The sequence below is a fragment of the Serpula lacrymans genome (assembly GCF_000218685.1).
Source record: "Serpula lacrymans var. lacrymans S7.9 unplaced genomic scaffold SERLAscaffold_7, whole genome shotgun sequence".
NCBI classification, from domain to species: Eukaryota; Fungi; Basidiomycota; class Agaricomycetes; order Boletales; family Serpulaceae; genus Serpula; species Serpula lacrymans.
The window spans coordinates 1,661,337-1,674,020 of record NW_006763296.1 but is presented as its reverse complement, the minus strand read 5'-3'; the positions used below and the strand labels follow the sequence as shown (position 1 = coordinate 1,674,020).

The 12,684-nt window shown below is 46.6% G+C and overlaps 6 protein-coding genes across 6 annotated transcripts; 2 read left to right on the top strand and 4 right to left on the bottom strand.

The window, feature by feature from the left end:
* Positions 1-14: 14 nt before the first annotated feature.
* SERLADRAFT_468508 (uncharacterized protein) lies at positions 15-2,132 on the bottom strand (the record flags this gene model as incomplete). The annotated part of the gene is made up of 7 exons (XM_007318699.1): positions 15-191; positions 245-327; positions 387-567; positions 634-1,360; positions 1,413-1,453; positions 1,505-1,689; positions 1,744-2,132. The coding sequence occupies 4 exons, from the start codon at positions 2,112-2,114 to the stop codon at positions 683-685; spliced, it is 1,275 nt and encodes a 424-aa protein (XP_007318761.1).
* A 547-nt stretch (positions 2,133-2,679) lies between these two features.
* Positions 2,680-4,074, top strand: SERLADRAFT_438355 (uncharacterized protein; the record flags this gene model as incomplete). The annotated part of the gene is made up of 7 exons (XM_007318698.1): positions 2,680-2,793; positions 2,847-2,875; positions 2,924-2,934; positions 2,996-3,228; positions 3,283-3,384; positions 3,448-3,765; positions 3,820-4,074. The coding sequence occupies 7 exons, from the start codon at positions 2,680-2,682 to the stop codon at positions 4,072-4,074; spliced, it is 1,062 nt and encodes a 353-aa protein (XP_007318760.1).
* A 76-nt stretch (positions 4,075-4,150) lies between these two features.
* Positions 4,151-5,268, bottom strand: SERLADRAFT_468502 (uncharacterized protein; the record flags this gene model as incomplete). Its single annotated transcript, XM_007318697.1, has 3 exons — positions 4,151-4,935; positions 4,985-5,117; positions 5,171-5,268. 3 exons carry the CDS (start codon positions 5,234-5,236, stop codon positions 4,226-4,228), a joined length of 909 nt encoding a protein of 302 aa, XP_007318759.1.
* A 202-nt stretch (positions 5,269-5,470) lies between these two features.
* On the top strand, positions 5,471-7,500 carry SERLADRAFT_438353 (uncharacterized protein; the record flags this gene model as incomplete). Its single annotated transcript, XM_007318696.1, has 10 exons — positions 5,471-5,653; positions 5,728-5,782; positions 5,851-5,921; positions 5,974-5,988; positions 6,051-6,141; positions 6,197-6,282; positions 6,347-6,573; positions 6,635-6,693; positions 6,750-7,369; positions 7,423-7,500. 10 exons carry the CDS (start codon positions 5,471-5,473, stop codon positions 7,498-7,500), a joined length of 1,485 nt encoding a protein of 494 aa, XP_007318758.1.
* A 128-nt stretch (positions 7,501-7,628) lies between these two features.
* Positions 7,629-8,511, bottom strand: SERLADRAFT_468496 (uncharacterized protein; the record flags this gene model as incomplete). Its single annotated transcript, XM_007318695.1, has 3 exons — positions 7,629-7,753; positions 7,808-7,869; positions 7,948-8,511. The coding sequence occupies 3 exons, from the start codon at positions 8,431-8,433 to the stop codon at positions 7,741-7,743; spliced, it is 561 nt and encodes a 186-aa protein (XP_007318757.1).
* A 231-nt stretch (positions 8,512-8,742) lies between these two features.
* On the bottom strand, positions 8,743-12,392 carry SERLADRAFT_449493 (uncharacterized protein; the record flags this gene model as incomplete). Its single annotated transcript, XM_007318694.1, has 15 exons — positions 8,743-9,080; positions 9,134-9,216; positions 9,269-9,403; positions 9,457-9,795; positions 9,849-10,064; positions 10,121-10,301; positions 10,351-10,432; positions 10,481-10,703; positions 10,911-11,019; positions 11,083-11,171; positions 11,225-11,340; positions 11,388-11,556; positions 11,609-11,791; positions 11,846-11,891; positions 11,939-12,392. 15 exons carry the CDS (start codon positions 12,130-12,132, stop codon positions 8,885-8,887), a joined length of 2,361 nt encoding a protein of 786 aa, XP_007318756.1.
* Positions 12,393-12,684: the final 292 nt, after the last annotated feature.

Below are 12,684 nucleotides of genomic sequence, written 5' to 3'. Positions count from 1 at the left end.
GGGTTAACAACGTGATTTTCCTTCTTTTTTTTTGTTATGTTAGAAGTACACGTACTAATTGTTTTCATTTTTGCAGTCACCCACAGCAATTTCCTTGCCGCATCGAACCACGAAAGCCTAGTATGGACCTAAAGAAATTGACTCGCATGATTGACCTCAGCGGATGAGCATGATCACGCTTTCTTTGATGCCTGACGGCGTAATCAGTTGAAGTTCGACGTAGTACGTGTTCCTTACAGCTTACGAGTTACAATCAGTAAGTGTGAATGCTTCCCAAATGAGAAAGCATGTACACTAGCATATGGTAGCTTGTAACAATTCTTGATCCTGGCGGAATATAAAATGTCAAAAACTTTTTGTCAGGGAGTAGTAAGTTTGGTCATGACCTACTCATACTGGTCCAAGACTGCTAGTTCTCTGCTATTCTAGCAAACAAATATGAAAATATGAAAATATACTCTTTTCTCCCAACCTCCCTATTATACATTTGTTGTTTTAATCAAAGTGTTGATCATCATACCAGGCTTTTCCGGGTATGTGCTCAAAAGTTCTCCATGTACTTTTGAACTTAAAATCCAATGACAAACTTGAGTTCAGCGCAATGGAAATCAGAAAACGTATAAACTAACCAACCTTTGTTTATCCCATCAAGTATACTGCGCCTCTTACTCTCATTTTGTCCTCAGAGAATTTTCTCCACGACACATTGCCTAGCCATTTCAAATTGTTCATCTGTATGGCATACAATCAACCTTTTTTCGGGTCCCGAGCCTATAACGCATGAGCCTATATCGCAAACCACTTGATTTTCATCGATATTGGCGTTCTTTTCCTTGTCGATTTCCACGAATCCGAGACATTGTATAGCACATGCAACAGCTTCTCTTAGCTCTGAACACCGCTCCCCAATCCCACCAGTAAAAACCAAGGCATCAACGTTCCCGCGCAAGGTCAGAAAATATGCACCGACATAATGGAGGATTCTATCCACAAACAAGTCGAAAGCAAGTTTGCACTTGTCGTTGTCCCCTCTTCTTATCTGTTCCACGACATCCCCAAAATCAGCGGTTCCCGTCAGTGCTTTCCATCCTGCTTTCGTGTTGAGTACATCTTCTGCCTCTGTGACGTGCACATCCCTTGCGAGATTGGGATCGTGGGACATGCGCGCAGCAGTGTGAGGAGGGTCGGAAAAGTAGTGAAAGATGAGGCTAGGATCGATGTCACCCGCACGCGTAGCTCCTGGCAGACCGCTAAGGGGAGTGAGACCCATTGAAGTGTCCACAGAACACCCATCCCTGATTGCGCAGGCAGATGCACCCGATCCAAGGTGAAGAGTTATTATATTAACTTGAGAAGGTGGCTACGGGGAAAGGGGTGAATAATACTTGGAAGGTGGGTGAGAGCCAGTGTACCTTGTTCAGATAGTTTGCGACGGACCGGAGGACAAAAGCATCTAAGTCGATGTAGTGAGTAACATGAAAGTCGGAAAGGGGTAATTACACACAGCTCAGGCCGTGGAAGCCGTATTTTCTGAGGCCACGTTTTGTGGCTACAGCCTGATCTATCGCATAGGTTGATACATGGGCGGGAAGGTTCACGTGGAATGCAGAGTCAAAAAATGCAATTGATTTCGCATGTGGAAGCGCAGATACAGCTGCTTTGATGACAGATAACGCTGCCCCATTGTGTCTGTGATAATCAATGAGGATACACATAGCTTAATGAGTGGTAGAAACTATTCACAAAGGTGCCAGATCCGAAAGCTCTTCTATATGATGGTACGACTGATCTCCAATGACGACTGGGTTAGAAAAATCACCGCCATGCACGACTCTGTGGCAGACATGAGAGATATGGTTTATGTCTATACCAACCTGATGCTTTAAGCTATCGAGGAAATACGTGAATGCGGAAGTATGGTCATTGATTTGTTGTACATCAGTCAAGTTGATAGTATCGATGTTCTCTGAGGATGACTTGAGGGAGAACGCTGTTTTGGGAGAAGAGATGGACGAGGTGGACGAGGAGAGAAGGAGAGAAATCTGAGGGGCAGACTTATATAGTGAAATCTTGAGGGAAGAAGAGCCTGTGTTGACTGAAAGAATGAGCGTCATCGTGGTAAGTAAAAAGATGTAACAGAGGGCGACGAACCGAACAAAACTGTACAACGACCATGGCTTCGACGTCATCGAGTGACGCAGTGCAACTAAAAGCGTGGCTGTGTTACACAAAACGTCGCGTCTGGTCACGTGACGATCCCATGCCAATTTATTATTTCACATTTGCTCTCAGCTATTACTTCAGGAATCTAGACATGCCAGCTCAGTGAAAACTTACAGCAACTCCCATACATCTTAGCGCTTATCTAAATGTTATCTCGATTGCACCGTGTTGCTTGTCGCTCTCTCAGGCTCGGTTTGTATCGCAAATTGGCAACTTCTTCAAGTCCTGGGAGCAATACTATATACCACTCCAAAACTAGAGGTATCTGGTGTATGTTTTTAAATACAAACTCACAACTTACCTTCTGCGTAATGTACAACAGCATTTCCTTTTGCATTTTCAAAAGATGAAGCCATAGCTCATCTGGGCCCTTTCGCTTCATCCTCAACCTGGAATTTTCCGAGCGTTCTCCCTTCACTCGGCGCAAAGTATCTTCCAGGATTTGGTTTCATACCTATGCAACCCGCACAAATACAACCAATTTATCTCCCAGCTTGGTTTGTAGATGCTGAGCTACAGGCCAATGCTTGGTTATCTCCACACAACTCGGAGTCCGAGGATGCCCAACAGGTTCTTCAGGTCTTCCTCCCTCATCTCTTTTTCATTCCTTACTTCCCAGCCAGCAACCCGTAAACGCGTATTTCTCCCAATCGTGAGCTTTATCTTGTAAACATTAGATCATTTTGCTTATTTTGTATAGATACCTACCAGGTTAGCTAATATAACCACTTCACTGGGGGGCTGTTTAATTGTCTTACTCTTTTGTTGGAAGGTTATTCATTAGATCTGCTTGGAAGACTTGCTTTCATAAACAAGAATATGGACCCGCGGCAGACCGTCCCATTTTCTGAAACACTCACTCGTCAATCCAGCGACAACGTGATGTGTCTCCCGTTTACCATAACCCCTCTTTCACTGCCGGAACAAGTACGCAAGTTGTCATTTACTCAGGCCACTGTCTGTGATGGCTTTCGCTTTCACCCCGCCTCCGTGAAGCCAAACCTGGTGTGTTCATAGAGCAACTGACAGTGACCAACTCCTGATTCTCTTGACCATCAGCTTGCTGCATATCCCGTTCTCATTCCTATCTATCTCATGCGTTATCCCTTAGCTACGCCATCAACATATATGACTGTCATCCTAGAGGCCTATTCCAAACCAGTGCGTCTCCCAGTGACTTGTTCCTACCACTTCTCAACTTCGTAACCCTCATTTCATATACAGGGACGCTTTTTTGCACAAGAAACAGCCGCTTCCACAGAAGATCCCAGTTCGCCAGACCTCATAACTCACGGAGGGAAACCTTCCCTCTTCGCACAGCTCAAGCTGATACCTAGAGGTGACACCGTGGCTGCTGGGGCCTTGGAAAATTGGCTCAGCGCCACACTATTCGAACCGGGCATGACAGAAATCTTGGCCAGCGATGATCCGATTAACATGGACGATCCAAGAGTACGTGAATGGACGAGAGATGAGGTCCTTCCAGTCCAAGATTGGTTGAATCTAGGTGCAGAGATCGCTGGCTTGAAGGACACATTGAAGGTCAGTTCAGTAATTAATTGTGAATCTTCCGACTGGGCTCATTCTGGAAATTAGAAAATACCTATTGATGAGTCCTCATCAGAAAGAACCTTTCAGATTTCTTGGAGAAGTTCTTCTCAGGTGGCCCGCCAAGCACCTAAATCTCCTCCTGATTCAACGAGTTTTGGCCCTCTGAAAGTAGAACGGATGGCAGGGGGCGATTTTGTTCGATCGCTAAAAAATACACTGAAAAAGTTGGAGCGAAGGCGCAACGACTTAACTCCAGAGTGGTGGAAACAGTGGTCAACGGGTAATGCTGGTCAAGGTTAATACTTTCTTGGCGCATGGTCACATTCTAGTTCACTGGAAGAGATGTGACATCATGATCTGGCGCTCTTTTTATATAGATTTCATGAGTTGGATAACGATTAGTCCAAATAGCCAATATCTAATAGTAACTATAAATACAATAGGCAGAAAATCAATCTAATTTTCTGGACCATCTTCTGCCAGAGGGCGAAGAAGTGTGACGTGGAACAGGGGACTTGGGTGTGACAACGACATCTACCCTGCTCTGCCTTTCTGGTGCCCAATCTTCCTTTTCCTTCTCGCTAAGGACGCCAATGCGTGTCTTTCCAAAGTCCTCTTTCTCATCTTTACCCCAGTACATCCACAGCTGTGCGCCCAAGATGATGTTTAGTACGAGCGCTAGCGCAAAGCCAGCAGTCACAATAGCGTCGCCCACTTCAGTAGCGGTAGTAAATAACCGGGCGAGACAGCCAGCAATTTGGGAAATAACAGCAAAGGCAGAGAGCTGTCCGGTAGATTGTGCACGAGAATTCTGCATAATTTGAGGGAGTTTGGAGAACAGAGATAGAGGCAGAGTAGCCAGTTGGAGAAGAGCTAGTGTGTCCTTGGGAAGGCTGTATAATGTGAAGCCAGCAGCTACAGTCGCAACAGTAGCCACAGCAAGCTGAGAGGTTTTATTTTGGGATTTTTTTGCCAAAGCAGTAGGATATTGAATGATTAGAAGAGTGATAAGGGTATTCTGGATGGTGAGGAATAAGTTTTCTCCATAGGTCGAGAAGGGAAAGTCGCTGCGATACGAATAAGCGGAAGTGATAGCATAGGCCAGCGTCTCGAGAACATATGCTGGTAGAGATAAGCCACGAGCAGACCGCGCGGAGAGGACTGCGGAGAAGTCAGTGATAGTTGTAGCCAAAACCACTGGGACACTCACTAAGCAATAACTGGGGGACCTTCATTATAGAACCTCCAACTACAATACCAAGGCCTAAGCCTTTTGAAAGCGAGTATTTGAGACACTCCGCATCTTGAATATTCAAATTCTCGACCAGCGAGGCGTAACATTTCTAGGTAGCATGTCATTCACCAGAACCTGTACCTTAGGGGATGCATCACTTACCTCACCAACGATGGAGACTCCGAGGTCGCGAATGAACCATGGCAGGTTCTGAGTTATGGCGGTCATGGCGGTAGCAGTTCAAAATACTGATGCGGCGCGTGTTAGGTTCCCCAGAGGTTTTGCGGATACGTGTTATACCCTAACCTTAGGCACGACGCAGCACGTGCAGGTCACGTGCATCTCATTCTTGAAATCGTGTGCCATGATACACTTTTGGTATGACTAGTAGCTCTTCCTTTACCCAGAGGCTGACCCCATTTCAACTTGATTCCAAAACCCAAGTTAGAAGCATATATCATTATGGTACACGTACGACTTAACGAGCGGGAGACAAACCCAAATCCCTACATCAACTTCATTTCAGTTCTGCCTGTGTCAGATACGCGTCCGCAAGAGGAAGCTAGGCAGCTTATGCGAGCTCTAGCCGCTCAAATAAAGCCAGTCATGAAAGGACATGGATTTTCCATTAATAGTTTTGAAGAGGTAAGTGGAATCAGAAGTGTCATGTCCAGGTCCGATAACGTTGAACGTTCCATTGGTGTGGCACGGCCGCCCAGTATGAATATAATCGCGTATTCGCAGGCAGAAATTGGAATAACGGCGAGACAGTAGGTAAGCGTGCTCTGACCTTGGCTTTTTGGGTTGTCTTCATCTTCACCCTGCATTTTGATTAACGGCAGAACTAGTATTGCGAGGAGTGAACGGCCTCTTGCTCCCAACCCATTGGTTAATCAGTACTTTATGTCATGAGGTTCGCATTCTGATGGTTTCGAACCGCACTATCCCTAAAACTGTTTCAACAGCTCGCGCACATCCAAGTATGCTCTTCCTAGTATTTCCATAATTACGTTGACCAAATTAACACACGGCGCTCTTTAAGCACATGAACCATGGCCCTGCCTTTCAAGCCCTTTGGAAGCAACTTCGTAACGAAGTTAGAAACTTACAAGTCAAAGGATATTACGGCGACGGTGGGTATCACGGTGGCATTTTGGAATACTGAGTCATTGTTCCAATCAACTGCAGGTTATTGGTCGGCTGGTACGAGGCTCGTCGACTCCGCTCGGGTTGATGGACATGGCCCTGAGAGTGGAGATTTCCCAGAATACATGGTTTGAATAATCTTTCTTATCTCCTATTCATGCACTCCCTAATTGCCAAGTGATAATCAATCAGTGTGGTGGCGCTCATGCCCGCGCCCGTCCTGCATCTCTCCGCCGACGCCGCCCCTATAAAAAAGCGGGTCCTGGGAACCATACCGGTGCTCAAACGGCTAAGCAACGCAAGCCAGGCTCCCGAATAACTGCTCAAGGCGCATTTACAGGGGACGGAGTAGCGCTGGCTAATGATGCCAACGGTGAGCAGAAAAATGTGGGTGTAGGATTTCGAAAGAAAGCGGCCAGGTGAGAGCAGCTTCGGCAAACTAGAAGGTGCACTAACTTTCTTATCTGACTTGATATGCAGCAAGCGTGCTAGGGAAGAACGAGCGCATGCGGCGGAAAAGAGGATACGTCAATTATGTGGTAAGGATGGCTACAAGATAGTCCAAGGGTGTCATAGTGAATATGAGTATTTTCAGGCTCTGGATCTGGATCTCTCCCTTCAAAGGATGAGGAGCAAACTATCGATCTCGACACCGACACTGAAGATGACGGTTCTGCTGAAACAGATCAAGACCGACGACGGATAATGGCAGAGACAATGGGCGGCCAGGACCTCGATAATATGAAATCACAAAACCATAACTTTTATGCTGACTTCAAACTGCCTTCTCGTGCAATGGATTGTGCGAAAGTGGATTCTCGGAGCTTGGGATCTTGTGACGTTAAATTCATTTCGAACGGCTCAGGTTCAACGGATGGGAACTCGGCAGCTGGACCGTCTGTCCGGAAGCAGCAGTCCATCATCGACCTTACAACAAATGATCTTACAGGAAATGCCAAAGAATCTCGCAAACATGAAGCTGAGGAATTTCGCCCAAGTAAAAGAGCAAAGCCTTCACACACCCTGCATTTTTTTTTGGCAGAAGATGAGCGTCCAAATTCTTCACGGGGTCACCGGGAAATGGTTGACAGTGAACTTCGACTGAGGAAAAATGAAACCTCGGGCCTCATTGCGGCGGCGTCCAGTCACGGGCTAGGTGGCCGTGATGGTGATAAGTGCAGCCGAGAAACAGATCGAGGGTACTGGCCGTGTTTGGTGTGTACTCTGTAAGCATTGCTTTTTATTCCCTTTATGCCACGATTAATCAGGGAAGCAGGCATAATGATGCGGAGCATCTTGCTTGTTCTGCATGTAGTACGCCTCGTGGTGACGAGACGTGGAAGTGAGGACCTTAAGGGAAAAGCAATCTGCGACCTAATTCTTGTGAGGGATAGTTTGTAAGATCGCATAATTTGGGTGTACATAGTCCTGAATAGATGGTTGCGTTACTTGCTGGTCGGAGTTGAGTAAATTTATAATCTCGTATCTTTATGTCTTTGAGAATGACCCCGCAGTCCCAACAGCAAACTCGTTAACCTTACATATACATAAGCATATAAGCATATTTTTACAAATCATCCAAATGTTCACTTCCAGCATCTATAATGAGCTTATTAGCTTCGAATGTAGCTCCAATCAGTTGAGAAGACATACAAAATGTCATATCCCTTGGAGATTACATGCTCATCTCCACCAAATGCGATGTTACAACCATCCTAAGTAGTTAATTAAACGGGAAAGGATACTCCGTTCAATGATCTGAGATAAATTCATAGCGCTATGTAAGGACTTACGAGATGTTCTCCCGTCTTTCCCGGAGTACGGACGCCTTGCACCCATGCTAAGGCATGGTACAACTTGGCTCCGTTCTCTTCGTAACCCCCCTCCACCGGTCTTCGGCCGTGAGGGATTCTACCCAGACTGGTAGGGACCCACTCCATCAAAATTTCGTCGTACGGCAGTAAATCATAGCGCCCTTGATGCTCTACTTCTGTCCCACCATAGGGAACACGGCAGGGAGGGGAAAGGCATGGACATACTTTGCAGGGATGTACAGAGCTAAGATTAGGAAGTATTGCAGAGCCTAGGAAGACTGGCGAATAATTATCTGCGTCGAGACAAGGCGGCCGTTTGGTCTGATGAACTAGCGGGAAGGAGGACGATGCGCGCAAGGGGATGCGGAAGCCTGACGCGGGAGGCTTGAGCGCAGGCGAGGGTGTATACGGGGGAGGATGTTTCACATCCGAGTCCTTGGACGATATGTCGTTAAACATTGTCATGAATTCCTAGATATGATACTGGTGAACGATAAAGCTGAGAGTTTGGCGACGGTCAAGGCAATGATTAAAGCTGTGTTCAAGTTTGATGATACTACTGGTACCTGCTCGGCTAGCTCCGAGTCGCGCTTTATCATATTTGCCGACATTGCGAGCTTGGCTGGATCTCTTTTTGTGAGGAGGACGGATTCCCCACTCAAGGTCAGGTAGGGACTTGAAAGCCATATATCGGAGAGGTCATCCTATCCGTTTGCTAAGAGAATGAGTCCTCGCATAGCCCACTGTACTCAAATGTGAGACTCAAATTTAAATATATGGAGCACAACGCAAGGTACAGATGCCAGTAACTGAATATTGCGAAGGAAAGTACAACAAATCCTACAACTATTTCATACACATAACTTCAAAGTAGAAAAGAAGAGAGCTACGAACAGACTGTCGGTCAATATTCCACTTATCTCTTTGAAAAACGAGGTGGGCTGGCCGGTAGATTCATGGTTTCCCATTCCGATGAATTCAACGGCGGAAGGGAAATAGCAGGTTTTTTTCCTGCTCGAGCCGACGGTGCCTCAGATACAGCAGGTGGTGGCGTGGTTGCTTCCTTTTCTTCCGCGCTAATGCTCAACGTTTGCAGTGAATGAGATAGAGAACTGACTCTGAGTTTAGCAAGGCCTGAAATGGGCAGATAGTACGTCAATCGTACCGGATTTCTTTGCTTCTCGCATTACTCCAAAGCTTGCATGCCTCTTTGAATTGCAGAAGGATCCCAGTGAGATTATTATAGAACTAACCGAGCGCCAATCAAGCTATGTAAAAACAAATCTAGAACAAATCCCACCTTCATTCCTTCCTCAAGGTTCCTTGAGATTTCGCGATATTTATGGTAAGCTAAATCCAGAGATCGCAGTGCCTGCTCGCGTTCTTTTATGGAAGGGTCTTCCTTCCGTGATTGGACGAAGTGCTCGTTATTTACCTAATATATAACCTGTCAAAGAGCTCCCATGTATTCAGTCTGGACGCGCGTACCCTGAGCGAGTCAAGGATCTCCTCTTGTTTTTTCTGCGACTCCGCAAGCCCTTGAATAAACCGATCATACTTGGCGAGCTCCTCATCCGAAACGTCCTCAAACATTACAGGCTGGACATCGACCCACCGCTCAAAGTTAGAAGCGGCTTTTAATATTTTGGATCTGACGTTGTCGCCATCCGCGAGCCGTTGGGCTCGCTCTACCAATTCTTTTCGAGCGCGAAAGAGTTCATCTAAAGATTCCAGTAACACACGAAGTGTGCGCGCGAACTTCTGCGTCTGGGCACTGACTGATGTTGCACGACCTGCATTGGATGGTACTAAAGCCTCCAGGTCGCCCTGTGGCCGTGTCGTAAGTAAAGCTTGCTCTGGATATGTAGCGCGTATCGTACCTCGTCCCATGTAAGGGCGACAATATTAGTTTCCCATTCATCCCATTTCTGCCTGACGAGTTCATCACTTTCCGCTGCTTGAGTCAGAACATCGCGATACCGTTGTTGCTTCTGCACCAGTTCTCGGTTAGCCTGGTGAGAGGGGATCCGACTAACCAACGTCTCTTTGCGCGCAGCCTCATCTTCTGAAGCCTCGTTATCCAAGATGTCCATAGCCTTTTGCGCGGCTGGCTTCAATATTGTGCGATTCGCGTAGATGGCTAAACACTGACCTCATTCAAAATTGCCATATCGTGATGCGCTAGTCGGTGTACATCATCAAGAGATGCCTCGATGCTTTCTGGCCCCTGTTCCAGTCGGACCTCTTCTGCTTTTTTCAGTAAACTGGGAGGAAGGCCAACGGGTTTTTCTAAAGCCTCCAGAGAAGATGGTAGGTTTAGGGCTGCCAGGATGCTAGCCGACATGGTCAGAAACCGACATTGATAGATTTAACGGTACGAACTCCTCTGCCTCGTCGTTCATTTCCTGCGCAGCATCACTTATTTTTTCTTTGACCAGTGTTTGTTTATTGTCATTATAGATATCTAGTACCTTGTCATTCCACGTCCACATTTCTCGGAAAATCAGCTTACTGATGGCTTCGCGGGCTCCCCAGCCCAGCATCTCACCGAAGAGAATGCCTTCGTCGCCAACGGCACTCTTCGGGTCTTGCAGTTGGGGAGGAGTGTTACTTTGAACCATTGATACCTCTTGTATTGGGGGAAGCGCTGATGACGCTGGCACATCTTGGTGGTATATGAGGTCATTATCCCTCTCAGCGCGAGTGAGATTTTTTTGTACAGCATCGAGAAGGGACTGAATGGCAAAGCTCAGTGAAGGACGACCAAACAAGATACAAAACAAAGATAGTCAGCACCAGCCGGTTGATGCCCTTGTTTGTGCACATAATAAGGTTTAAAGTAAATGATTATGGGATGGGAGAGCGCTCGGACCACAACAATCACCATTGGCTACCCGTCGTACCAAAAGACGAGTTAGCATAAATAATAATTAAAAACCCACTTTGATGTCTTGGAGTACAGCCGATTGGACTCCGCCGCGCCTGGCCATGTTATAACCTTTCTTTGCCGTGATCTCCGCTTGGAACAAGCGAGCCAACTCGAGGCCATATCTACAGCAGAGCAAACAAGTCATCCAACGCGGTCAAACATTTTACGTGGAAACGGTTATCAACCTATTAGCCTCAAGGTCGTCTATGCTTTTTCTATACTGTGCTGCCGCAGCAAAGTGAGACTGCTTCGTTTCTATTTGTGAAATCCAGTCCTATTTGTAACAGACTTCTAGTTCACTGATCATGAAATCACATAGACACTTACAGAAGGAAAATCACGAGTAATAGGCGGAGCGGCTGCGTGTATTGTGGTTAAGGATACGGCGTATAGGGACGAAACTTTAGCCGCTAACTTCGCAATCAAACCGTTTTTGTAATGGTCTGGCGAAATGAGTACATGGAGAAGCTCTTGGAACAATCTAACTCACCCATGACTGCCCTCTGCCAAACACATTCTTGTGCCTGTGCAAGCATAAGGTATTCCATACTCTTCACAAAAGATTCAGAGAGATCCCTTGGTAGGTCTTCCTTATCTGAAGCGAACACGAGTTTCGGAAGAGCCGAAGATACGAGGAACGACAGGGTTCCAGCGGCATTCTGTGAACTCTGATAAACTGCTGTTCTCCGCTAGAGTTCGGGCTGAACTTGCCTGATAAAATGCACTGGCGCGTTTGACGCCGTCCTGGCTCGATCTATCTTCCGAAGAAGCCAGCTGCGAGTACAAAGCTGCGAGGTTGAAGAGAACCGCAGCTCGCTCGAAGGCCAGACTTCGCATTGTAATGGGCGTGGACGCCGGAGAAAATGCATGGGCATAGGAGATTTCCAAGTTTATCTATAGGGACCTTGACACATAAGTAGGTAAAGTCCTGATGGGAGGGCGACTGACATCAGCGGGCATTTTAGTCAATATAAACACAAGCTGTGTGTGATAACTTGTCTTCTGGTCAGGACACACCGGTGATGGTTTGCGGCGACTAACTTGATTGCAGTATCAATCCGATTGACATGTACCACTCCTCCAACGCCATCTTTCCTTAACGATTCCCACCGATTGATATCCCACTTAAACGCCTCTGGGTGATCACTGCTATGTGCATGGATATAGTCACGAACAGCCTGGCGAATGGAAACAGGAAAATGTTTCTTGAATGGGATTGCTAGCTGGTTTGGCATTTTTCTATCAGAACGTTGAAGAAGGGAGTGTTTCGTAAGTACACGCGATGACGGTGTTGTTGCCGACTGCGAGTGGTGCTAGATCACCAGATCCTGCAATTATCGTCGATGGTGCGACAAATACGTGAACGTAAATCCAGCGTTTTCCCAACGTTACACTAAGACGGCTTGCTCGCAACCGCTTTCAAGAAAATAAAGGCCTGCGCAAGGACTGCCAGTGGCAGAAAGAATGTCATGGATTAGCAACGAAAATAGCTTTCGAGAACTGAACAACACCGCCTCCCACCAAGCTTACTCGTTATGTAATGGTGGCCAAGTGCCGCTGAGTACCGCCCGAGTATTCCGCTGAATTACCCCCAGTGCTCCATTCAAGAATATTTGCACGTTCCAGGTAAGAACATTCTGGTCCAAATGGACGTATCTGAGATTCTTTTTTCGTAGTTCAGGCTCGGCTTTCCTAAATGCTCACTCATTGAGTCATAGGACTGGTACTGCCGGGAGCTTTGGGCTTGGAAAGTCGTATCAGGCAGTAGTCTAGCTCAACTATGTTTT